The sequence below is a fragment of the Notamacropus eugenii genome, chromosome 3 (genome assembly GCF_028372415.1).
Source record: "Notamacropus eugenii isolate mMacEug1 chromosome 3, mMacEug1.pri_v2, whole genome shotgun sequence".
Lineage (NCBI taxonomy): Eukaryota > Metazoa > Chordata > Mammalia > Diprotodontia > Macropodidae > Notamacropus > Notamacropus eugenii.
The window spans coordinates 458463581-458489572 of record NC_092874.1 but is presented as its reverse complement, the minus strand read 5'-3'; the positions used below and the strand labels follow the sequence as shown (position 1 = coordinate 458489572).

The 25992-nt window shown below is 40.2% G+C and overlaps 1 protein-coding gene across 22 annotated transcripts in view; it reads right to left on the bottom strand.

Moving 5' to 3' along the window:
* MAGI1 (membrane associated guanylate kinase, WW and PDZ domain containing 1) overlaps window positions 1-25992 on the bottom strand; it is a 703366-nt gene that overhangs the window by 283431 nt on the left and 393943 nt on the right. For all 22 annotated transcript variants that reach the window (XM_072598734.1, XM_072598737.1, XM_072598738.1 and 19 more), the window contains exon 2: window positions 16402-16518. In XM_072598734.1, the coding sequence (XP_072454835.1) occupies window positions 16402-16518 (117 nt within the window). The remainder of the gene's footprint in view (window positions 1-16401; window positions 16519-25992) is intronic.

Below are 25992 nucleotides of genomic sequence, written 5' to 3'. Positions count from 1 at the left end.
TTGACCTTGAATATCCATCATGTATTCCAGCAAAGCACAAATTCTTTTAGCCCTTGATATGCAGAAAAGAACTTTAGGTACAATCCCTTTGACTAGTCTTAAGTCCAGATTGGTGCTATCAGAAATTTGGACACCAGATAATGCCATGGCAATGGCATTACAGTGACCATGAAACAGATCAAAATGTAAGCATCTTCAGTCTTGTGTTGCCTCTTCTTACTTCTGTAGCAATAATCGTGGAGGGCATCAACAAAGACAGAGGATTCTAAGAATCATAAAGTTCACAGGTCACCAACAATAATTAATTTCAATGTTCGTTCTTTTAGTTTTTAATTTTGTTCACTAATCAGCGCAGAAGAATTAAACCACGTTAGAATTCAGGGCATGAACGAGACCGGGAGAAATAGCAATGCTACAGAAGAATGGAAGAAGAGCAAAGGTTCTCCTAAGTAGAGTTGGTTTAATCAGGTGGCAAAGATAATAAGGAACAGTATTTCAAGGGGGACTTGTGGACATAAGAAATAGACCACATGAAAATCAATGGAATTTATAGGCCTATTCTAGACAATGAAGAGACATTTTATGAAGAACTTGACAATATCCACAAAACACTATGATACTTGGTGACTTCAATAAGAAGACGGACAGAGACAAGGTGGCTAAAAGTGTTGGAAGATATGGTGTGAGATTTTAAAATGACTGAGGCTTGTGGAGTACTTGAAATCTTCACACTTTTTTTTAAAAAAGAGAATGGATGAGGTGAACACTGGACAGCACTGCTAAGGATGAAAGTGACTATATTTTAAATAGACAGAAAACAACTGGTTCCCAATGTGGGAGTAATTTTAGCACCAACTATCTATATGCAGTTGGATCATCGATTGCCTAGAGTAAAGGTCAAAATCAATATTAAATTAGAAGAAGGAATTAAGATGCGAACACAACACTGTGAGCAATTATAACAGTTTGAACCCAGCTTGTTTGACAATAAGCTATTGACAAAAAAAAAAATTGGGAGGGAATGGACAAAAGTCAAAATATCAACTCTGACTATTACCAGTTCATAGAGAACTTTTGCTAATGAAACAATGAAATGCAGTCACCATGACAAGGAGAATGGTCAATGAACAGACAGTCCCTCAACTAGAAAACATGGTCTCCTCGACAAGCAGATGCTCATACTAGGCAGGGGCAATGATTGTTTACAAACCTATCTGCAAAAAATTTATATGGAAGGAAGATAGAAATTCATGAGCAGTATCGCTTCACAAAAAATTTTGGAAAATGGGCCTTCAAACAGCTTGGGAATAAGCTCAGATAAGCCAGATCATGAAACCAGAATGATGATAAATAGATAAGAAATGAAACAGATTTGATGGGGTTTTTCTCTATGGACAATATGGATAGAATCACCATTTGGACACTATAACCTCAAGATACTATGTGAAGAAATATCTAGAGTACTTAAGAAGAGAGAGTCAGGAAGGCAGGATAGACCTGACAAATTACATACATGCAAATAGGTATACTTACACACACATATATGTTGTGGTTTGGTCATGTCCAACTCTTCATGACCCTGTGGACCATATCACACCAGTACTGTCCATGGGGTCTTCTTGGCAAAGATACTGGAGTGGTTTGCCATTTCCTTCTCCAGTGGACTAAGGCAAGAAGAGGTTAAGTGACTTGCACAGGGTCATACTGGCTAGTTAGTGTCTGAGGCCATGTTTGAACTCAGGTCTTCCTGACTCCAGGCTCAGTGCTCCATCACCAAGTCATCTAGTTGCTCTGTGTGTGTATGTGTAAAATATACACACATGTATATGCAGGTATATATGCATGCATGTGTGTATAGATATATGTATACACATGCATGAAATCAGTGACATGACTTTAAAAGCAATCAGGAATTGATTTTCAAGATAGTTCAAAAATGGAAAGATTCTAAAATGCTAAGAAAGATCTCAATCTTACCCTTTCCCTTCAAAAAATAAGAAGATATCAGGAAATAATGATTCATATGCCTCTGCCCTACTGTCTATAAAATCTTTTGGAGGGTGATATATAAGCAGTACAAAGGCAACCTAAACAAAAATGTAAGAAAACAGGCAGATGTTTTTTGTTTTTTTTTTTAAAAACAGGAGACAATATCTTCAGAGCCAAAAAGGAGACTGAGAGTGACCTAGAACATGAGATTGCTTTTTTAAAAAATATCTGCTGTTCATTCAAGAAAGAGAATTTAACCAGGTAAAGCAAAACATAGCCCTAAGGGCTCTCCTCCAATGAGGTGTCTCCCACATGCAGCTCGACCTCATGGAAGGTTTCATGACAGGAAAACCATGAAGAGATAACTTGGTTCAGTGAGCTGCAGAGTGAGGCATAAAACAGGGAACCATATGTGTGCTCACCAGATGTGTCTGCAAGTATCACAGAGGCCGTCCTGAGAAAAGGACAAAGAGGTGAACACGTTGACAGTAAGGCTTTCCAGCTACGGCTGTTTGCAGACAGTGTCTGTGCCCGTTGTATGAAGCCCCAGCACGCTACAAGACCCTCTTTATGAGATCCGTGGAGACCCAAAGGAAATCAGCCTAACAATTTACATGGGAAAACAACAACCACACGAGGCATTTATATGAAGTTTCAAGCATATAAAGCCTTTTACATTTATCTCATTTGGTCCCTACAACAGCCCTGCAAGGAAAGCACTACCGATTTGATCATTCTCTACTTTAATGAAGAAATCGAGACCCTAAGAAATTAAGTGACTTGGCCAGAGTTATAAAATAGATCACACGCACACACATACAGACTACATTGTGCCATAAAGTTGGATGGATAGTCCATGGGGTGAGTCCATAAATATGTACATTAAGATAGGCACTGTAAAGGGCTAATGAGCTGGAACCATTATTTTAGGCAAAACTTAGGCATGGGCAAGTGTCTATTCAGTGCCTGCTCTGTGCCAGGTGCCATGCTAGACACCGGGGATAGAAGTTAAAATGTGGAACAGTTCCTGACCTCAAGGAGCTTATATTCTACTGGGATTGTGCATTATCCTATGACCTTGGATAAGCCCTCTAACCTCCCCTGAGTCTCAGTTTCCTCATCTATAAAATGAGAGGCTCCTGGGGAGGTCTGTGGTCCTATGTTCACAGATAAAGAGATACATTCTATATACAAACTAAACAGAAGGGGTTTTCTTCTTGGTGGGTCATGAGGAATAAGGGGGTAAACATTAAAAACTGAAGAACTTGAGAATGGAGTCTCAAAGGAGGTGATGTCTGGACTGAATCTCAGGCTTCTAAGACACAGAGGTGAGGAGGACATGAGAGTCAGGAAGACTTGGTAGGAGTGATCTGTGAAGAGATCACAGGCTATTGGCTGAGGACAAAGTCAAGGACACCCAAATGAGGAATTTTCCCCTTGAATTCTTCTGAACAATGAGTAATGGACTAGCCAACAGAATGTAAGGAGAAAAGACTTCCAAACGTGCCCCCAAAGCCATCTCTACCATGTCTTCATCAAGTACCATAATCTCGTTTCTGGACAAAGCTAGATACCAACTTAAAAGCAATACTGTTTTAAAAATCATTTATTGTAAAATAAATACTGTATGATGTTCTATGTAGCATACAAAATTAATTCATTGTATTCATTACATCAATATTCTAAGGACCTAGGTTTTTATTGGTGTGAGAATCCTTTCACCAAGACTGATTGCATGCTAGTTGTGACTTAGTAGATAAGTCTTACTGTTGGTGGAATCACAGAGAGGGTTAAATGATTTGCTTTGTTTCACTGTTTTTTTCAGTTGTTTCAGTTGTGTCCAACTCTTTGGGACCCCATTTTGGGTTTGCTTGATAAAAATACTGGAGCACTTTGCCATTTCCTTCTCCAGCTCATTTTACAGATGAGGAAGCTGAGGCAAACAAGGTAAAGAGACTTGCTCAGGGTCACACAGCTAGTAAATGTCCAAGGCTAGATTTGAACTAGGGAAGATGAGTCTTCCTGGCTCCAGGCTGTGTGCTCTGTGCCCTATGGCATCACCTAGCTGCCCACACTTTGAACTCAATTCTTCCAGACTCTTCTATCCACTAAAGCACAGCAGGGGCAGTATGGTATAATGTGCCAACCACTGGATTTGCGATCAGAAAACTGGGTTCAAAACCTGGTTCCACCACTTGGCCCTTGTGCAGCACTTTGTAAGCTACTTCCTCTCCCTCCAAATCTCAGTTTCTATCTATAAAGAGAGGGGGACTGGACCACATGCGTGCAAAGGTCTCTTTCTGCTCTAAACCTGTGAGTCTAAGTTGGTTTTTGTTTTTGGCTTAGATTGATTATGACTTGCTGAAGCTCACGCAGATAGTAGATGGCAGAGGTAGGATTCGAACCAAGATCTTCTTGATACTCATTGCAGTATTCTACCCAGAATGCCAATGCTTTGTAGTGCTTTTGCTAATATTGTAAAATATTGTCGAGTTAATATTTTCACTTCCACCAAAAAGCTTCTATTGCTGTAGCCTACCTTAATCCTCCCCATTACCAATGTCTTACTCTATATTCCCAACGAGTAACATGTTCCCAGTTCCCATTTTTGTTTGTGTAGCATTGTGTGCATGACACAAAAGTTGTATGATATAGAAGTAGCCAATGGGGGCTCCAAACCCCACCTGAATTCCAAGGTAATGAACTGAGAACCATCAGAGTGAAGCTGTGTCTAGTCCGCATTGTCAACCTGGCTCACTTCCCTAGCTCACCCTCTTCTGGGTTAAGTACTTGTCTTTGGGAAATAACAAAAGGGATAAAGAACCCACCTCCAGAGGCCATGCTCCCAAATAGATTCAATGGCTTAGATAATTCTCTGGGTCTCTCCATAAGACACTGTGAAAGGAAGTCCCACTGACAGATACATTATTTGGACCAAAACACCTAGAAAAAAAAAGTCATTCTGTGCAAGGGATGCTGCAAGGCGAGTTTATGAGCTGGAGATTATGACCAAGCCATTGATTTCTTTGTGTCAGTGCTACTCCCTGAAGAGTCAAACACAGCTGTCCTTACCCATAGACAAAATAAGCAATTGCCTGCTTGGTGGGATCAGAAAGGCACAGGAAGATGTCACCTTCCCTGAAGCAGCTGGCAATAATGGATTGAGTTCTGGACCCACAATTAGGAACACCTGGGTCTGAATCCTGCCTCAGACACTTCCTGGAGGTAGGACCATGGGCAAATAACTCAACTTCCATGTGCCTCAACTTCCTTGTATGTAAAATGGGGATAATGATAGGATTTGTTGTGAAGAGCAAATTAGAATGTATGTAAAGTGTTTGATGAACCTTATAGAACTGTATGTTAGTTATTACTTCATTATAAACTGACCCAAGTGTTTGCTAATCATCTGCTAGGTATCTAACATTAGTCCACTAAAGTACTGCCTGGGGACCTCGTGAGGGCAGAGAGAGATCTTAGGTTTTGAAAGGTGATGCCAACAGGCATGATGAAGTAAGGAGAGGTCTGAGTTTGAATGCTACCTCTGGCATTAACTAGTTATGTGACCATGGGCAAGTGAGCCTCATCATCATCTAAAACAGTATTGGAGGAGGGTACATATAGGTACTACCTCATAGGTTATAGAGATCAATATAAATTCTTGTGACCCAATGCCACCATTTGCAGAAGCAAAACCCCCTTTCCCCTGTGATGTCACCCTGAAACTCTCCTGTTCAGCTTCATCTTTTGCATCTCCAACCTTTCTCTTCCCTTTCCCTCCCTCTCTGTTGTACCTCCTGGATGATCCAGGTCACCTTTAACAAACTTTCATTTTAATTCTGTGCTACTCTCCACCTTCCCAACCTTGGCAAAAGTTAGATTCTTCTGGAGGACAATGTATCTGCCATAATACTTAGAGACTGCAATACTTACAATGTTAACCATTCTAGAATGAAACCTATCCACACCCTTTGACCTAGAAATACAAGAACTAGGCATTTACTCAAAGGAGATAAAAGTTAAGAAGGTCCCAATACACCAAAGTATTCATAGCAAGATTTGTGTGTATTTGTGTGTATGTCAGAGAGAGACAGAGGGAGGGAGGGAGGGAGAGAGGGAGGGAGAGGGGGAGAGAGAGAGAGAGAGAGAGAGAGAGAGAGAGAGAGAGAGAGAGAGAGAGAGAGAGAGAGAGAGAGAGAAAGAGAGAGAGAGAGAGACAGAGAGAGAGAGAGAGAGAGAGAGAAAGAATGAGAGAGAGAATCCTGGAAATAGAATAGATGTCTGTTAATTAGGGAATGGCTAAACAAATTACAACACAGGAAATGATTAGTATAAAGAATACAGAGAAGCATCAGAAGATTTAGGAAGTATGCAGAACAAGTAAACAGAATCAGAAAAGACAGACACAAAATGATCACAATCTAAGTAGAAATAATAGCAAAAATGGATGATAAAGTTTTTACCCAAAGAAGAGAGAAGACAGATATCCCTTCTTTGTAGAGCATGGAACATTAAATGAATGAAAGGATGGATGGATAGATGGATGGATGAATGAAAAAAGCATGTTTTAAGAACTTACTGATGTGTCAAGAACTGTGCAAAGAACTAGAAAGATTAACACAAGTAAACAAAACAGTCCCTGTGCTGGAAAAGCTTACAATCTAACGTAGAAGGGTAACACTTATAGAGGAGTGGGGTGGCCATAGTGAAATGCTTTAGAAAAGTTAGAAGGAATGTGTAACATGTCTAGTTTTGTTGAACTGCTCCCCTTCCCTTCCCTCCCCTCCCCTCCCCCTCTTCCTCCCCCCTCCCTTCTCCCCCTTCCTCCCCTCCCCTTTGCCCTTCTCTCCCTCCCCTCCCTCCTCCCCCTCCCCCTCCATCCCCCTCCCCTCTGCCCTTCTCTCTCCCTTCCCCTTCCCCTCCTCTCCCCCTCCTCCTTCTCCCTCCCCTCTCCTCTCCTCTCCTCCCTCTTTCTCTGACTCCCTCCCCCACTGCCTTCCCCTGAAGAGCGAGATATATTTGGACATAAGAACCAAAGGGAGTTTTCTCATCCAGGAGTTCTGCAAACCAAAGAAATCCCAAGTCCATGTCCTGCTCCCAGTCCTGTGAATACCCCACCTCATGAGAAGATTCATGAACCTGTTAGACTGCCAAAACCTTCAGCTGTGCCCCATCCCCACCACCTACCAGACCTTCCACTGGCTTCTTTCCTTGGGCTTTTTACGTGCCCCCTGTGCTCCAGGGACGGGGGCTGAGGGCTTTACCCAGATTATCTTATTCAGTCAAACATCAGAATCGTCATTTTCCTTCATTTCTGAATCTTCCTATTCTTCCCAGACCTGTTATTTACCTTCTCATTACCTGCTATAGGAAGTCTTGCTGTTTTCTCCTCAAAGACTCTCCAGCAGACTGTGCTGTGAAAAGTCAGGGTGTTTTCACCTCCATGACTTTGGGGCCCTGATCTTTATCTGACAATGAACACAGACGGAATGCTCTGAGGCTGGAAATGAACACACACGCACACGCACATCCTGAAAGCTCTCCTTCCAACATCAAATGACCACCTTTGTCTCTTGACAAATAGGCCCTCATTTCTCAATGCTCCGTATTAAGTAGATGGATGCAATTATGGGGAATCCCTCCAGTACATGTTGATTGGAGCTTGGCCAAAGTGGGACCATTGGATCTGCATAGACACTGAGAGCTAAGAACACCAGGCATTTCTGTCATTGGTTCCATATTCACATGCAAGACAGAAAACAATATGATGCTGTTAGCTAAATTTCATCAAATCTGAAATATTGATTTCCGTATAAAGACCTTTGTCACATGAAATGCAAATGATGTCTTACCAATAAAATACTGATAAAATACCTTTTTAATGAATTCCTTTGAGTTATATGATGAATAAATTTTATGACCATTACGGTTATGAGTTTACACTTACAGAGCACCTTAAGGTTTGCAAAGTGCTTTACATGTACTAGCATTTGGTCCTCACAACCACCCTGGGAGGTAGTGATTGTGACTATAGCTGTGGTGTTGTTATTATAATGTGCCATTATTTTCCCCCCACCATTCAAAATGTAAGATCCTTGAGAGCAGAAGTGGCTTCCCTTTTTGGTTTTTGGATATCCAGGACCCAGCACAGTGTTACCCATAAATGTTTGTGGAAATGGATTAAATTACAAAATTTCCATTATCATAGTACGACTTACTCAACAAACCATTTAGCTGACTTCCAATACAGTTGGTCTACATATCCTTGGCCTAATGAGAGATTTCCAAAGGAAAAAGAGCCCCCAGTAGAGAGCTGAGCCTAGAAAAGTGAGAAGGAAGGCTAAGTCCTTGAAGATTACTTCAGTTTTCTAAGTATCCAGCCCAGTTGGATGAGTTGTTCCTCGTTTTGACAGCAGTGGTATAATAAATGACAAGGCATGTCAGATAGCACATTTATCTTCAGAAGGAAGAAGGGTATCCCTAAGTAAGAATTTCAGGTGTTGTCACTTCAGATAGGACAAGGCTATCATCACATGAGTTACAAAGACATCGAAACCTCATTCAATGACAAGGCAATCATTGCATGAGGCACCAAGATAGATGAACTGCAATTAAGTGAAGCTATAAATGGACAGACCAGCTCAAAACCAATAGATGCCCAGTCCTTTGCCCTTGATTTGGATCTCTTTACTTAAATGACAAATAAAGTACAATCATTCTGAGGGACCCAAGGCTCTTCTCCTGGCTCATTTCTTTTGAAGTCAAACACATAAGATGTAGCTCCTTTTTTCCTGTAGGACAAGAACCTTACAGCAAACGCAATTCAAATTCAAATACCTAGCCAAATGGCTGCCATGACTACCATATCCCTTCAAATGGGTAAGTTATTATTATAGGAACTAAGACCCAGAGAAAAGAGAATAAGAAAATGAAACAGGATTCTTAGCAAGTGGGTGGGTTTATGAAGCAGTTAAGTCCTTGGAGAACTGAACTGATCTCCAACACAAACTACGCAATGTTGAAGAATGAGAAAAATCAACAAGATAAATGATCTGTATTTGTATATTTAATCCATTTATCTAAAAGGGTCATCTAAATGTACAGCATCATGAAAAAATGAGAAGAAACTTACATACTAGAAAAAGACGGATTATACAATACAGAATGGTATTAATCAATGAGCTTCTTGAGGATCTATTAGTACATAAAATTAAATACCTACAAATTAGGGATGGGAGAAATAATTGATTTCTTAATTTTGATGTCTTTGTGAACAGTCTTATGACCAAAATTGCAACTACAAAAAGTGAAATATTAGCAATCAGAAGCTTAGTTTTCCATTTTCCATCATTTTTGACAACTTGGTATGTTGACTGCTTTCTTGTTTCTCAGTTTAAATTTTCTTTTCTTAGTCAGTGGTAAGTAGATTTGGTTCCGTCTAAATATGCTTTTAATATATCAGTACTCAATACCTCATGACACTTGTAATTTCTGCAACATGGGACAATCCTTGTATCTTCTTCCAGAGACAAGGACAGTGACCCCTCCATATCTCACTAGCCAGTTTTCACGAGCTCTTGTGGTCTGTTCTGATAAGGCTCCCTGATCTTAGCCAGGCTGGTGTTGAAGGACAGCCAGTAAGTTGGTTGACAATTGTTTATTATATTTTTACTATATTCTAGGCACTGTGCTAAGCACTGGGGATAAAAAGGCAAGGACAATTCATGCCTTCATGGAACGATTGTTCTAAAAGGGCAGCTAGCATGAAAAAAAAGCACATATTAGACAGATACTGAATAGATGGAAAGTAAGTTCGGAGGGAAGGCTTGAGCAGTTGAACCAACTGGGAAAAGCATCCTGCAGAAGATAAAATTTGGGCTGAGTCTTGAAAGAAGCCAGGGAAGACAGGAAGTGGAGGTGAGGATGGAGAGCATTCCAGCCACACAAGATAGGTCACACCTGAAGCTTTTCCAGGTAGGTCACACATGACCAGCTTGATATTAGCTCAAAACTGAGCTGGATAACTGGCATAACTAACTACAGCCCAGGATCTAGGAAGACTTTTATGAACTGATGCAAAGAGAAGTGAGAAACATTAGAAGAATTTTTACTCTAATAACACCATGGTTTAAAAAACAAATCAAACAAACAAAAAAAACCAAGCAACTCTGAAACTCTTAAGAACTCTCATCAAGGCGATGACCAACCAAGAATCCTAAGAACTACTACAAAAATCTGTGATCCATTTCTGGACAGAGATTCGATATGCATAATGAGACATCCATTGTAGGATACAGCCAACAAAAAAATTCATTTAAGACCTACACATGTTTATTATGAGTGTTTGGATTTGCCTTTTTTCTTTTTCAATGGGGGAGAGGGGGCATAAATGCTTATTAATCATTTTTTAAAAGGAAACATAATTGTAAAAAAGACAGAGAACACAAGGCTCCCTCCATACCATGAGGAAAAACTGGAGCAAGATTTTAGTGAAGGTTTGGTCATGTCATTTAGTAATATAAAATCTTTGATCTGGGAGAAGAGGGTAGAAAGATTAAATATGCTGTGGAAAGAGCATTTTGAGACATTCGAATCAAGAGACCTGGCTTCTTCCAAGGACTTTGACCAAAAAGGGTTCAATAACCTTGGTCAAGCCTCTTAATATTTCTTGCCTTAATATTTTCTCCTCCATAAAATAAAGTTGATAACATGAGCCCTATCTTTCTTTCAGCGATTTACCAAGAGACATCCCTGAGATGATAAGTGAGGACATACTTTCAAAGTTATAAAGCATTATAGGAAATACAAAGCAGCATTTGAATACTCATGTATTTATAAGAATTATGACTCAGGGGTTGTGGCTGGTGAGAAGGCAGTGTGGTACAGTGGAACTTGGATTCCTGGGAGTTGGCTTTGAATCCCAGCTTTGCCACTAATTATCTCTTTGACTTGAGCAAGTCACCTTACCTGCCTCAGTTTCCTCATCCATAAAATGGGTAAGTTGGATTAGATGGCATCTGTGGTCAAACAATCAATATTTATTAATCTCTGACTACGTGTCAAAGGACTAAGTATGAAATGTTCCCTGTTTACAATGAGCTAATATTCTAATAGTAGATTTCAAATTTAAATCAATGATGCTATGATGCATTTCCTAATTTCTAAAAATAAGAAAGCTACATAATGCAGGAATTCATGACCTGGGATACGAGATTTTTGAGCAGAGAGCTATATTTATTATCCATTTGAAATAATCCAAGAGAAGTAGAAAAAAAAAACGTCAACAAGAGAGAGAGAAAAGTAAGGAGTTAGAAGGCAGAGTAGGAAAGGGAGGGAGGAGATTATAGTGCATTTGAAAATTTTAGAAGAGACAGCTGAAGGAGTGATGTCTACTGAGGAAAATCAAATGAATGACTTTTTTGGAGATGAAACCCTTTATCAGTGATAGTGACCTAGTAAAAGATAAGCTGATCTCTGCAAAAACCAGAAACTCTCAATCAATTTTCAATCAATGAAGTTACCAAATTTTCTATATACCCTTGGAGAAGAAGATCTCCTTCTTGCTAAATGTGCTCAAAAGGCTTTAATTCCATTTATAACAACTTATTTCGGTGAATCTGAGTCCTCTCCTCTATCATGTCCCAAGCAAAAAAAGCTAGCTGAAGATTAGACCTGATATGTGGGTATCTCCTCCTAAAACTACACTGAACTAGGCATGGTGGCACACAGCAATTACCCCTGCTACTGGGGAGGTAGAGCCTGGTGGATCACTTGAGCTTGCAAGGTCTGACTGGCAGTAAGGATAAACCTGATCAGTTATCTGAAAAAATAAAAAATAAAAATAAAAACTAAAACTGAATAAAAAATTCTAACAAGAATAAACCTGTTGGTTGACAAGAAACAGAATCAAAAATCTCACTTATTCTTTTGTTCTAATAAACATTTAATGACATTATGATATCAACATTATTTGAAGTCTTGTAGCAAATATTCTTGATCAAAACCTATTTTATTTCTTACGTGCATGTCATGGTAAACTCTAGAACATATTCCCTTTCATTCATGAGTGGGAGCATGGGGAAGAATTACTGAAAACCTAAAGGTACAGAGAATACGAAAGATTGGGAACATCTGTCCTATGGCTTAGGGGATAAGATGAGCTAGCTTCCCTGGGCTCCTTCACATCATTGTAGGGTACGTTACAGAAGCATAGCTTAGAGCTTAGACCTGAGAGGTCACTGAGTCCACCCTCTCACCTCTTCATATTGATGAGAAAAAGCAAGGTCCAAATTGGAGAAGTGATTTGTAGTAATAGGCAAAGTAAGTAGGCCAGGATCTGAACTCAAGGCCTTGAACTCACATCCAGAGCTTTTCTACTCTAACCTTTCATTTAACTAAATTTACTCTTCACATCACAAGCGCAGGAAGCTAACAACATGGGGACACTCAGTCTGAGACCTTTATCCTTGGATTGAACTCATTTACTACAAAGCTGGGGACACTGTTTTCAGAAGACAAAACTTCTTCATCTATCAGCCCTACAGATAGGCCAAGAACTTCAGGATTTATAAGCCACATGGGCCAAGGAATTCAAACCAAGGGGCACCCACTGGTTTTCCTGCTTGTGTCGCTGATGGTCAACTCAAATCTGAAATAGAGTTGTTCAGGAAATTTTTTCACAATTGGTGAAAGAAATATAAAATGAAATGGTACCTGATTTTCCTCTCAGCAGGGATACAGTTTTGTCTTTGCAAGTTTTCTACTCATTACATAGAAACGCACCCAGAATACAGATGGACTTTTGCATGCATGGGCAAAATATATTTTCTACTGTTTCTAAAAGGCTGAAATCATTTTTACCCAATTCCTAAATCAAAGGCTTTGCTAAGCTTAAACTCAAGCAGTTTAGCTTAGAGTCAAGTCCAATAAATCAGGAAGGACTCAATAGAAAGCATTTCAGAATGTAACCTTGGCAACGCCCAAAATGCTGCCACTGAATTTCTGCTCCTTTGCCTCATTCCTAGTTTCTTAAATTGGAATCTAAGAAGAGGAAACATTAAACAGAAAAGAAGAAGCAAGATTCTGCAACTGCTTGATTCCAGAAAACTCTGGTCATCTTAGGGAAATCCTGGAATCTCCCTGAGTCTCAGTTTCTTTATCTGAAAATTGGAGATCATCATCATCACCATCAGGAGTCAGCATTTATTAAGTACCTACTATGTGCCAGACAGTCTGCTGTGCTCTGGGGTTACAAATCTTGACTTGAGTCCCATCTCTCTCATCCATGCTGAGTGGCTCTTGACAAATCACTTGATTTTCAAGGTTCCTATTCTCTTTAAGACTATAAAGATCTGCCCTGATACAGGGTGTTTCCTCACCAGGGAGGTCCCTACACTGATAACACCCCAAGTATAGACCCTTCCCCCCAAAAAAACTATCATTGTGAATGTTGCTTCTATACTTGGAGGATGAGTTTTGGTTCTTCCAAAATCTGAATTCTAATTCTGGCTCTCCCATTTGTAGCTTTGTGACCTTGATCAATCACTTCATTTCCCTGGGCCTCAGTTTCCTATAAAATTGGGGGACTGAATAAATGGCCTCTAAGATCCACTTCATCTCTAAAACATCTGGAATCTCCTTCAAAGGATGTATCATGTTGGGGCAAGCACAAAAAGCAGCCTGTTGTATAGTTGGGAAGACCCCTTGATTAGAAGGCAGATGCCCCACTTCTCCTACTACCTACCTGGCTGCATGGCCTTGGATGAATTATCTCATCTGCACCCCAGCTATAAACATGGGATAAGAATACCAGCCTCAACTAGATGCCAAGGTTGCTATGAGAGGTCATGGATTCCAAAGCATGTGGAAGACCTATAGAAATGGGGCATTCAAATTGGAAGTCTACTGAAGCCACTCTTCACTTAAAAGACAAGTACCAACAGAGGAACCTCCAACTTTCAACAATACATTACACCATCAAATCAACTTCTCTTTCAATCCAAGGAATTTTTGTTATTCCTGGGAATAAGTCTAAAATTACCTTCAACATCCTCAGAAAGTCAGCAACATGGCACAGTAACTGATGGAAAGAACTTGGAGTTCATAGGAACGTAAAATCATAAATCTAGCAGATTAGGAAACTGAGGCACAGAATGGTTAAATGACTTGCCCCTGGTCCCACAACTAGCAAGTAACAGAGTCAGGATTTCAATGCAGATCTTTCTGACTGCCAGTACTATATCCACTACTATTTATTGCCACAATGGATTTGAGATAATTTCTTGCTCTGTGATTAACCAGGTTACTGGTAAATTCACACAACCACTCAGTTTCTTCATTGTTAAAATACAGGTCTCTAACTTGCAGTTATTTGGGGATGGCTCTGAGATCCATAAAGCTCACATGTGATAGGCTAGCTCTTTTGAGGCAATCTGTCCTGCAGCCTCTCTCCCCACCATCTGTGGTCACCCTTGTCAAGGATCTCCTATACTTGAGAACTCCCATGTGCTGAACTCATACCCCCAGGTCTCTCATGGTAGCCAATTTTCCGTATATGCCCGACTGTGACATCAGAGATGGGGAATGAATCAGATGTCTGAGTGAAAACCAAGCCCTCCCTAGAAAACCCACCAGTCTAGCGTCACTGATGGAGAGGTGAGAAAAGACCCTGGCATTTAATCAGTGGATGACTTAGCGAACATGATAGGTCAAGTCGTGAGCGCAGCTTCCAATAGGGCCACCACTGCAACCAGCACCTTCCCACTTCCTGCCTGAAGACTCAAGTTTCAGGAACCTCCCTAGAGATGGTGTTGATTGACCCTGTCCACCCTTAGATCAGTCATGTGAGCACCTATGCCTTCCCTAGTGTAAGCTAAAAATAAGACCATTAAAATCTTCTTGCTTTTAGCAATTTCTAGACAGTCAGACTCATTGGTGAAAATTTCCTAAAGTTCCAAGATGAGTATAATGGACTGGGGTACCCACCCACCTGTAAAATTTGATAATTTGAGGATCCTCACTGTACAGATAAATGGCTCTATTTTCCAATTACTTGCCTATGAGCAAAGAGGTAAGCTCGATTAACTACCCAAAGACCTGGATGTTTAACTCTCACTTAACCTATTCTACTTCATTTGAAAGTTGAATAAAAGCATGTTACTCACTTGATGGCTCAATGTGATGTCTGAAGAAGGAAAAGTTCTTTTTTGCTCAGGGTAACCAAAGAAAAAGGATTCACTACTTCTTAATAATTTTTTAAAGGAATTTTTTTTTCCAAATGACATCATCTGGGATCCATTTATTATTCCCTAGTATCACTTGTGAGTGCCATTTGGACTCTGTCATCTTAATAAACAAATCGCAGTCAGCTGACAATTCACCTTCTTCCTTTGGCATGTGAATAACAAGGTTTTGAAGACAAAATCCCACATCCCAATGAGCAGACTCAGAAAAGGTTGGAGGATTATAAGTAAAATCATAGAAGAATAGATTTTGAAATGGAAAGGACCTTAGAAGTTATTTAATGTAACCCTTCACTTGATGGATGAGAAGGAAATTAGGATTCAAACTGGGATTTTCCTGAACTCCATTTCCAAGGCCCTCTTCACTGTGGAAATCATTCCAATAAAAGCATTTGCATTTTTCTATCTTTATTGAGAAGGAAATTCATTGAATTCCTTTCTTAGACACGTATATAACAGCTAACTTTGCAAGTTGTCTTTTTGGATCTTCATAACAAATTTGTATATTTATCCTCATTTGACAAATGAGGGTATACAGTCTGAAAGTGCTTAAGTGGCTTGCCTTGAGTCACACTGCAAGTGTCTGAGGCAGGACTCAAACTCAGGTTTTTCTGATTCCAACTCTAATGCTTTCTTGACAGGGTCACTTAACTATCAACACAAGGAAATGAGGTCATGAAATGGATAGAACCCATGCTTGGGGTGTGTTGAATGATAGGAGAAAAGAAAGAGTTATAACTCCTTTTTTGCTTCTCCTTTACCCAGGTCTGTCTTAAGCCCACATGTAACACTCTTTCTACAACATGTTGCCTCTGTCTTGACCACACCTTCGGTCTAAATAAGTCCTGTCAATCCCACTTTCAGAGTGCCAGGCATCAGCTCTAGCCGCATTCTCAAGGATCTGTCCTTCACTTGGAATGTCCTTCACTTAGAACCTGAAGTTCTAGAGCCCTTCACTGTTCATAATAATGCCCATTCTTCCTCTTGGGGACAACCAGGGCTTCTCCAAATACCAATTCACCAAGACTAGAAATCCTGATCCTTCTTTAGGCAGTACTTGTCCCATCTGGACACAACAATGTAAACTACTGATGAGTCTCTAAAACATTAATTTCACTTCTTATCATTCAATCTTTGCCCAGTAAGGCTGAAGGCAGCGCTGAGTACTTACAAGGCACAGCATGGCGGTAAAGGTTATCTCTTATGACCTGCTGCAGCTCATGATCTGGTGATCCTTTCTGAAAACGTTGATTGAGATAATGTCTCAGATCCTTGTTGAGTCGACTTCCTGTAGGAAAACCAACACAGATGTAAAAAGAGTTAGAAAAAAATGAGGATTCCATTTCAGTCCTAGATCATTGAAAATAAAGAGTGCAACCATCATTCACTATGCCATTCATCAGAAAAAAAATCTTTAAAAGAGGGCAAGAACTGGGCCAGTATAGCATAAGGCCAACCAGTCTGATCTTAGTAACAACTATGACTGCATGAAATTAAAGGGCTGCAGTAACAGAGAATTCAAGTGAATCTGTGAAACAGAAAAGAGCTGTTGTCCAGAGGATGTCACTTAAATATTAGTCACCTGAAAATAATACTTCCCATCTATCCTTCATGAACATCTTGCCTATGCTTTCCCTCACCCTACCCTACCCTCTTGAAGACTACTCTCCAGAGTAGAATTGCAGAGACCGTACCTCCCTCTAACTCAATTCAATTTCAGTTCAATAAATAACAATTAAGTATCTACTGTATGGGGTAGCTAGATGGCAAAGTATATATAGTGTCGGGTCTGGAGTCAGGAAGACCTGGGTTCAAATCTGGCCAGAATATAAGCTTCTTGAGGGCAGGAACGCTCTTACATGCTTCTATCTGTATTCTAGCACTTAGCACACTGACTGATATATAGAATAATTCGATGTTTTCTCTATCTCCCTGCCTACATACCTATCACGGTGCCTCAAATCAATGTTAACACTGCTTTTGGAATGGGTCTACTGGTCCTCTTCCCGATGGCTCCACATGCCACGACTGTGACTGTTCCTTCTCTGGCCACTCCATTATCACAATGCAAGTTCATAAAAGGGCAGACTTTCTCACTTGAGAATTATAGCCACAGTGCTAGGCTATGCAATGTACTGCACACAGTAGGAGCTTAATAAGTGTTTTTTAATTCTCTCCTTTCTATTTACAAAGTATTTTACAATTTACAATGCACATGGCATTCATTACTTCATAGGTTCCCTGCAACAAACTTCTGAGGGAGGTGGCAAAAATGTTCTAATTCCTACTTTACAGACAGAGGTTAATTGACAGCCCAATACACAGACACAGACACACACACACGTGTGTGTATATCTCTGCATATATACATATACTTATATACGTACATTATATATGTGTGTGTATACATATATGTGTGTTTGTAAAACAATATTTGTAAAAAGCACTTAGTGCAGTTGGTCCTGTATAAATGCTTTTCTCCCTTCCCTTTCTCCTCCTTCTCTCTCCTCAGCATTCAATATTTGCAGATCCTGACAAAATTAGGTCCCTATGTCCTCTTCAAAGAGAAAAGGTCATGTTAGGGAAAGCCAAGAAAAAGCTCTGGGAAGTGGGGGAGAATATGTCGATTTCCTCTATTTTTAAATAAATAAGATCATCAAAGGATCATGGATGTGGAGCTGGAATGGGTCTTAGAGATCATTTTAGCCTAAACTTTTCATTAGATAAGTAGATAAGGAAACTGTCACAGGGACACAGATCAGCTAGTCCAATGCCTTCCTTTTACAGTTGAGTAATGAGGGCTAGGGTTACCCAAGATCTAATCAGAGGTGGTATGTGTGTGTTCATCCTTCGTTGTCATCAGAGAAATGATGACATGACTTGTACTTGACTTTGTTTTAAGTGAGGCAGGGCTATGCAAGTCACCAGCCTCACTTCTCCTCCAGAAACATCTGAATTCAGTGACCAGATATTCATCAGGATGACTGGAGATGACTCAGGATGAGGCAATTGGGGTTAAATGACTTGCCCAAGGTCACACAGCTAGTGAGTGTCAAGTGTCTGAGATGAGATTTGAACTCAGGCCCTTCTGTCTCCTGCACTGGTGTAATATCCACTGCATCACCTAACTGCCTCTAATTAGAGGTGGTAGTGGTATGTGAACTCCAGATCCCTGACTCCAAAGTCAGCACTCTTCCTCTGTCCCCTACTGTCTCCTTGTCCAGAGACATATAACTCAGGAATGCTAGAGTGGGAGACTTACACCCAAGGTCCCTGACTTCTCAGAGAATCTTAAGACTAACTGGGGTGCTGGGACGAACAAAGACACTGCCTGTGTTTGGAGAAAAGGATTCAGGCTTGGACCTTTGTATGCCCTCAAAGAATATCAGAGTTTTCATGGAGGGAATACCCACTCCACTGGAAACAGAGATGCACAGAAATCATGGAGAGAGCAGTGGCCAAAGTCCTGTGAGATCTTAAGAGAAGTCTAGTTATTCTAGGAAAGTTGGAGAGGGAAGAACTCCTGCAAAGAGGGCAATGGGGAAGGAGAACAGAACAGATACACTGCCTCAGACTGCAAGTCATGTCATCATCTTGATGCCACGGTCCTCTTCGAGTACAAATGACAAACACCACAACTGCCTCCAACATTATTCACTTAGGAGACTGTGGGTAAACCATGTCACCTCCCTGGGTCTCAGTTTCTTTATCTGTAAAATGAGGAGGTTTGTGAAGACGACCTCATTGGTCCCCGGGAACTCTAGATCTATGATCCCAATGGTCTTCATCTTGTTTTCTCTATTAGACCATGAGTTTCTTGAGGGCAAGGGCTGTTTTTGCCTTCCTTTGTATCTCCAGTGCTCAGCATAGAACACAGCACAAAGCAAACACTCAAGAAATGCCTGCTAAATTAACTTGACTTGATCCAAAGCCACTTCTGCGGGTCTCATTTTCCTCATCTGTAAAATAAGGTGGTTAAACTAGATGTGCTGAGGTTGCTTCTCTCTCTGGTTCTCCTGTAGCCTCTCTGAGTCTCACTTTCCTCCCCTGGTAAATGGGCATAAGAACAGTCCCTATTTTGTAGAGATGTCTTAAGGACAGAATGAGCTTAATGGATGCAAAATACTTTTCAAACCTTGAAATGATATGTAAAGATGAACCACTCACCAAAGGCTGTCCAATCAAATCTGGCTATCTGACTATTAGCACAACAGCACCCACATTTACCAGAGAGTGCCATGTCTTCTCTCAATCTAGACATTTATACTTTCCCCAGTGCCACATAGCACAGAGACGGATATATAGAAGGTATTAAAAAAAAATCTGTTTATTGCAATACTGTTAAAATACATACAATAAGCTGCATGGTAGACTTCAGTGTCAAGAAATCCAAGTAATCACTGCTGATTCAGTTCCCTTGCACACCTCAAAGGATTCTGGGATCCTGCAATATATACAGGTTAATCTCCACCAGGTGTACAAAGAAAGGGGTACAGAAAGCAACAAAGACCACTGGGCCAACTCTGGTCAAGCTTTCAAAGATGGATAAAGCATTGAGAAACCTGGCCCAGAGTTGATGATAAAACCCCAAATGCCTTCTATGCCACAGGCATGTAAAAGGCCAGAGTTAACATTGCTGCTGCCTGTTAACATTTACTCTATGCTCCATGACATTTGTGAGAAAAAAATCCCAACCTTTGCATTCTGTAGAGTATCATCATTTTCAGCATCTGATTTAAAATTAATTGCCAATTATTCAGGGGACACTTCTATAAATCTTCCCCTAATTGTCAAGAGCAGTGATCCAACACAATATTAAATTGCAAGAGTGATGACCTGTCACAAAAACATAACTTCTTCTTCATTTCTAAGAAATCTAAGATTTCTGTGTTAATGGCCAGGGGAACATACAGCAGGAAATTAGGAAAGTGGAATGTAGTCCAGAAAGGCTCCAGGCTCTCTTTCAAGGAAATTTTACATTTGGAAATGGAGAGAAGTGAGAAAGCATGGTACATAGAAAGGATTGGGAGGCAAAAGCCCAGAATGGCTTGCCCAGGGTCACATAGTAGCAAGAGAGATGGGATTTGACCCAAATGCTCAGCCTCATCTTAGATATACTGCTACTAAACACTGAACATCATCATGGAAAATGTACTACATTATCTGTACATATATGAAAATTGACACAGATCAGAATACATCTGTGGAGAGGGAACTAAAGCTATGTCAAGCAAGCGATCATGGGTAGACTTGAAAGAACCCAATAATGGGTCAATTTCCACCAGTGTTTGTTCAGATTTAATTACTGCCATTCTGTAGACCAGGTTCAAATCCCATCTCTCCTCTTACTATGTGGCCCTGGGCAAGTCTCTCTGGGCTTTAAATTCCTCATTTGCAAAATGATGGGGGTCAGATTGAATGGTCTTTCAGTGGCCTTCCAAGTCTAAATTTATGATCTACTTACTTGAGTTCAAATGCTACTTCTGATTCTTAGTAGGGGGTGTGACCTTAGCTAAAGATTTCTAGACCTCAGTCTTCCCTTCTGTAAAATGAGTCAATGAGCCTAAATAGACGGTCAATAACATGCCTTCCAACTTTCAGTCTATGACTCTATGAACTCTACTTGCATCTTGTCATGATTTAAAGTGAAAATTCTCTTCTACTTCCCAAAAAACTACTTAATTGTTCAGCCTGCTTCAACTTTGCTATCACCTACCCAACACAGATGAGAAACATCACCTCGTAGGTAATGGTGTGTGAAGGGATATGATTTCCTTGTCATAAATCCAGTCATTTTGAAGGGCTTTAAAGTTTGCAGAATCTTTTACCTACAGTTATTTCGTTTGAACCTAACAATAATCCTATTATTTTTCCCATTTTACAGAAAAGCAAACAGGTTCAGAGGTTAAGTGTGGCCATTTTATGGAAGAGCAGACAGATTCCGAGGTTAGGTGTACCTGTGGTCACACAAAAAGGTTCAGGGCCAGTACTGGAATCTAGTGTGTTCTGTCAGTGATAACTACACCTGCTGGCAGAAATCAATATACTGATTATATCAAAAGCAGTTATGAATTCTCTTTCTCTCATTAATAAAGTTTACTCTAGAGAGCAAACTTTTGGTCATTTGACCTAATCTAATTTTGAACCAAAAGACAAAATATAACTAATTTCTTGCAGTCTCCAGGCCTGATCTCACGTGTGATTTGTGTGGCTTGACTGCCACACCTGAAGGGCCAGAGAGGGAAATCTCATGACTGCTAGAGTTGTGCATTCTATCCTTTTCAAGTTGTCGCCTATGAGGGACCATTTCGCTAATGATCTGTAAAGTCATCACATGTTCAGGTGATTGCTGCTTCAGCATACACTTTCTTCCTAGGACATTTGTAGTTATAGAAAATGCTAAATTTATTAAGGCTAAAGAAATGGGCTTACCCAATAGCAGCAATATTAAAGCAGGGAGATTTGTGTCATGTCAGCAGCTCAGATTTATAAGGAACGTGAGCTGAATGGAGCTTTGAGGTTGATGCTGAGAACGGTAAATCAGTATACAAATTAACTAGTTACATATTCACTCAGAAACTGGTGGGAACGTAATGTATTTAAATCTACCTTGTCTGAAATTTCTTAATGAAAACAACCAGCTTCCCCAGCATGCCACTCGGTACTCTGGGAGAATTCCAATTCTACTCAGTTCTCAGGAAGCCAAAGGGGAGGCATTTCTATTAGTCTCTTGGAGTTCACACTAATGAGCTTTGGGGATTGACGCTGAATCGCTCACAAAAAAAAAAAAAAAATTAGTCTCTGGTCTGCTTATGCATTTGGTTCTTGTCTTGACATTGGCAGAAGATGATATGAGGTAGCATGGAGGTTGGCAATAATTAAATCTGAACAAACACTAGTGGAAATTGCCCATTATTGGGTTGCTTCAAGCCTATCCATGATCACTTGCTTGACATGGCTTTGTGTCTCTCTCCACTGGCGTACATCTGAGTTATATCAATTTCCATGTATGGACAAAGGCAGGCGACACATTTTCCATGATGGTGTTCAATGTCTAGTAGCAGCATACCCAGGATGAGGCTGAGCACTTGGGTCAAATCAATAAATTCCCCCACTCCCTACCTTTTATGCAGAAGGATTTCCAAGCAAGTCCTGGGAGAGAGTTCCTAGTTACAGTGTGCCGTCTAAAAGGCTAATAAGTTAGCAAAGTGGAAGTTCTGGCACTTCCTACACTGTGGTTCTGAGTGCAAGTGTGGTAACAAACTGTGTGTCTGCTGTTGGAGAACTTTCATTTTCCATTTTGATTTAGCCATCCATGAGCAGAGAAGACCTGGCTTCAAATTCTATCTCTGAACATACCAGTTTTTGCGACTAGGGGGCACATGAAACTCCCCCAGTGTTCCCCAGCAGAAGAGCCTCCTCTGACCCTCCCCTCCCATTCCAAGTACTCTCCTCTTCATATTAACGTACACTGTTGCTTTATGAACTTTGTATTTACAAAGAGATGTGTGTATCTTATTTCTCCTGACAGCATGTAGTCTCCTGGAGGGCAAATAATGTTTCACTGTGGTCTTTGGGACCCCAGCATCAAACAGAGCAGCTAAAATGAAGTATAGATGCTTAATAAAAGCTTGTCATTATTTTTGTGTTCACAAGGGCAGTTCATCCAATTTCTCTGAGTCTCAGTTTCCTCATCAGGAAACTGAAGATAATAACAGGTGTACAATCTACCTTAAAAAATTGTGAGATAAAAAAAAAGCTTTGCAAACTAGAAAGAACTTTAGAAATGTCTTATTTTTTTAAGCTACCAATGTGCAGCAAATTCTCAACTTAAATCCCAACCTTTCTACCCATGGCATTATGATTAAAGCCATACACAGGTTTTTTAAGATGTCAAACTTGAGGTGTGGGGGAAGGAAGGCAGCTTTACTCTACATTTAGATCAAAATGGTATGTAGAAATTGCACTGGATTCCTAGAAAGTAGTTAATAAGCTATGGTCTCCAGTGTACCTTTCTTATAGACACAAGCCCCAGGATTTAAGCATTTTCCTCGAGCTTTGTGACATTAACTCTGTTTAATAATAATCTGTTTTTATGTAAGTTCAATCTGCATCCCAACTGGCATTCACCAACTCTGGACATTCAGAGTAATTAGTGCAAGTGTTTCTCACCCTTCTCTCCTATTTGCTCTCTCAAGCTGGCATTGATCCTCTAGGTAATAAACTGAATTCTAATAAACATCCATGCAGCAGAAGGAGGAAGACAAAATTTCAAAGACTGAAAACAACATTGGGGACATCTCATAAAACAGCCTTATCATCGAACATCAACCAGATTCTGCATAAGAAAAAGACTATGGACCATCAGCCATGTTGATTGAAAGGGTTTGAAACAAGGGAGTCGTTTCTCATGAACAGAAAAATTAGGAGTCAGGGATACAGTCAGCAAGTCAATGAGCATTTTAGTTTGCCAGAATGAGGAATAAGAGTAAATGGAAAAATTGAATGCTCATCTGGTACCCATGAAATATGACAAGATCTAGAAAAAGGCCAATAGCATAATGGGCATTATCCTTTGTGGAAGGATGTAGTCAAGAATCACATATGACAAGAAGGTAAGAAAAGATTTATATAGGTTCATGTACATCAAAGTGACAAAAGATTTTATTGAACTGTTTACTTCATTAATAAGAGTACTTTGTATGGAGATCATACCCTGTGTAATACCAACCTGAGTGACCCTCATGTATTTTCTCCTGTAAGTAAATGCTCCATGGAGGGCACCACCAACATCCAGGTTGCTTCCTGAAGTTATCTTGACCTTGTATGGATACGAGAGCATACAGTCAATCCATCAACTTGCTTTCCTCCTTACTCCATGCCCAGTTCATTTCTAGTTATATTTGTTTATCTCTCTGATAATCTTCTTTATGCTATTTCTTTGAACCACTCTCCACTGGTGGTCATTGTTGCTCAGACCTGTTGCCCTTTGGGTGACCATCAGCTGTGATACTTGGGATACCTTGATCTATTGCACGACTCAAGACCTTCAGGAGGACACTATTGTTATTAAGTACCTAGCACCTCTACTGTAGGTGCCCTAAAAATATTCACTGAATTAAATTGAATCAAATAAAAAAAGACCAGTCTTCATTTCAAGGAGAAGCACTATCAACCAAATCAACATTTACCAAGGGCCATCTTTGCGCCAGGCATTGTGCTGGCAACAGTGAATCAAAGACAATCCTGAGCAACAGTCCTTGCCCACACAACACGCTTACATGGGGGAAGATATCCACACCTAAATAAGTCTGAGAGCAGGAAAGGCAGTGAACACTCAAAGAAAGAAAGAAACACCACCATCAGGGGACTTGGTGGATGGATATAAGAGGCCACACAGGTGGCAGCTCCACTTGCCTTGCAGAGCTTGGCCACCTCTTCTGAAAGTGGACGATGGGTAAACTCCACATTGGAAAATGATCCGGAGATTGCTTAATAGACAGACTAGAAAGCCAGTATCATCAAATCTGAGTTTAGACAGCAAGGAAATATTGAAGAAGCACATTTTTAGGGAGTACAGCATAACTTTCCACCTTTGAAGACTTGGATATTTGTGAGGGAAATTCCCAAATTTTCATCTGGCACTCAGAGTCACTAAGTACTACAAATGCTTCCAAGTACAGCTCCAGAAAGAGAATTCACTCACTAACCACAAAACTGAGTCAGAAAATACAGCAAGGAACTGGGCACCAAATTGGGATATACATACCCCAGTGGAGATAAGACTCATGCCACAGGTACATAGAATATTTGGTAAGTAACTGTATTATTCTATTGAAATAAATCTCTTTATTTCTTATGCACATATGAGTGATAAATTGAAGAATTTTTGTTTACATCATGTTGAATCCTGGTATTGCTGCTCAGTCATTTTCAATCACGTCCAACTCTGTGACCCCATTTGGGGTTTTCTCAGCAAAGATACTGGAGTGGGTTATCATTTCCTTCCCCAGTTCATTTTACAGACAAGGAAACAGAAGCAAAGAGGGTTAAGTGACTTGTCCAGGGTCACACAGCTTGTGTGTCTGAGGTTGGATCTGAACTCATACTGTATAGGGGTACTAGAAATTTTACTAAAGGGGCATTGAAATAGGTTGGCAACCCCTACTATGGCAGGGGGAGACTTGGCATCAGGGAAAATGGGTTGGAATGTCCCTTCTGCCACTTAATAGTTGTGTGTCCCTGGGCAAGTCATATAGCTTCTCCAAACCTCAGTTTCCTATGGAAGCCACCTCACTGAAATACTGAAATGAAATCATGAAATGAAGTCATCATCATCATCATTACTATTATCATCATTTTTATTATGCCATGCTCTTAATTAAATTAAATTTTCCTATCATAGCCTCATCAAAAATTGTATATTAAATGTGCACCATTGGATGATGGCTTTTGATATTGGTAAGGTTGTTATATCAGGTAACATATTCTAAAAGCTTTCAATTAAGAATACTTCTCAAGGTTCATACTCTCACAAAAATGATTAATGGACTCCAATCTAATCCAAGAGGCATTTGTAAAGCAAAGCACTGAGACAGGCCCTGAGGATGTGAAGACTAAAATGGAGGAGCCGCTCCATTACATTCTAGGGAAGAGAAACAGCTTATACGTGGATAAGTAAATATGACACACAGAAGCACAATGCAAATGACGCAATTATTTCTGAAGTAATAATTAGTAAGATTGAGAAAGGTCTTGTAAA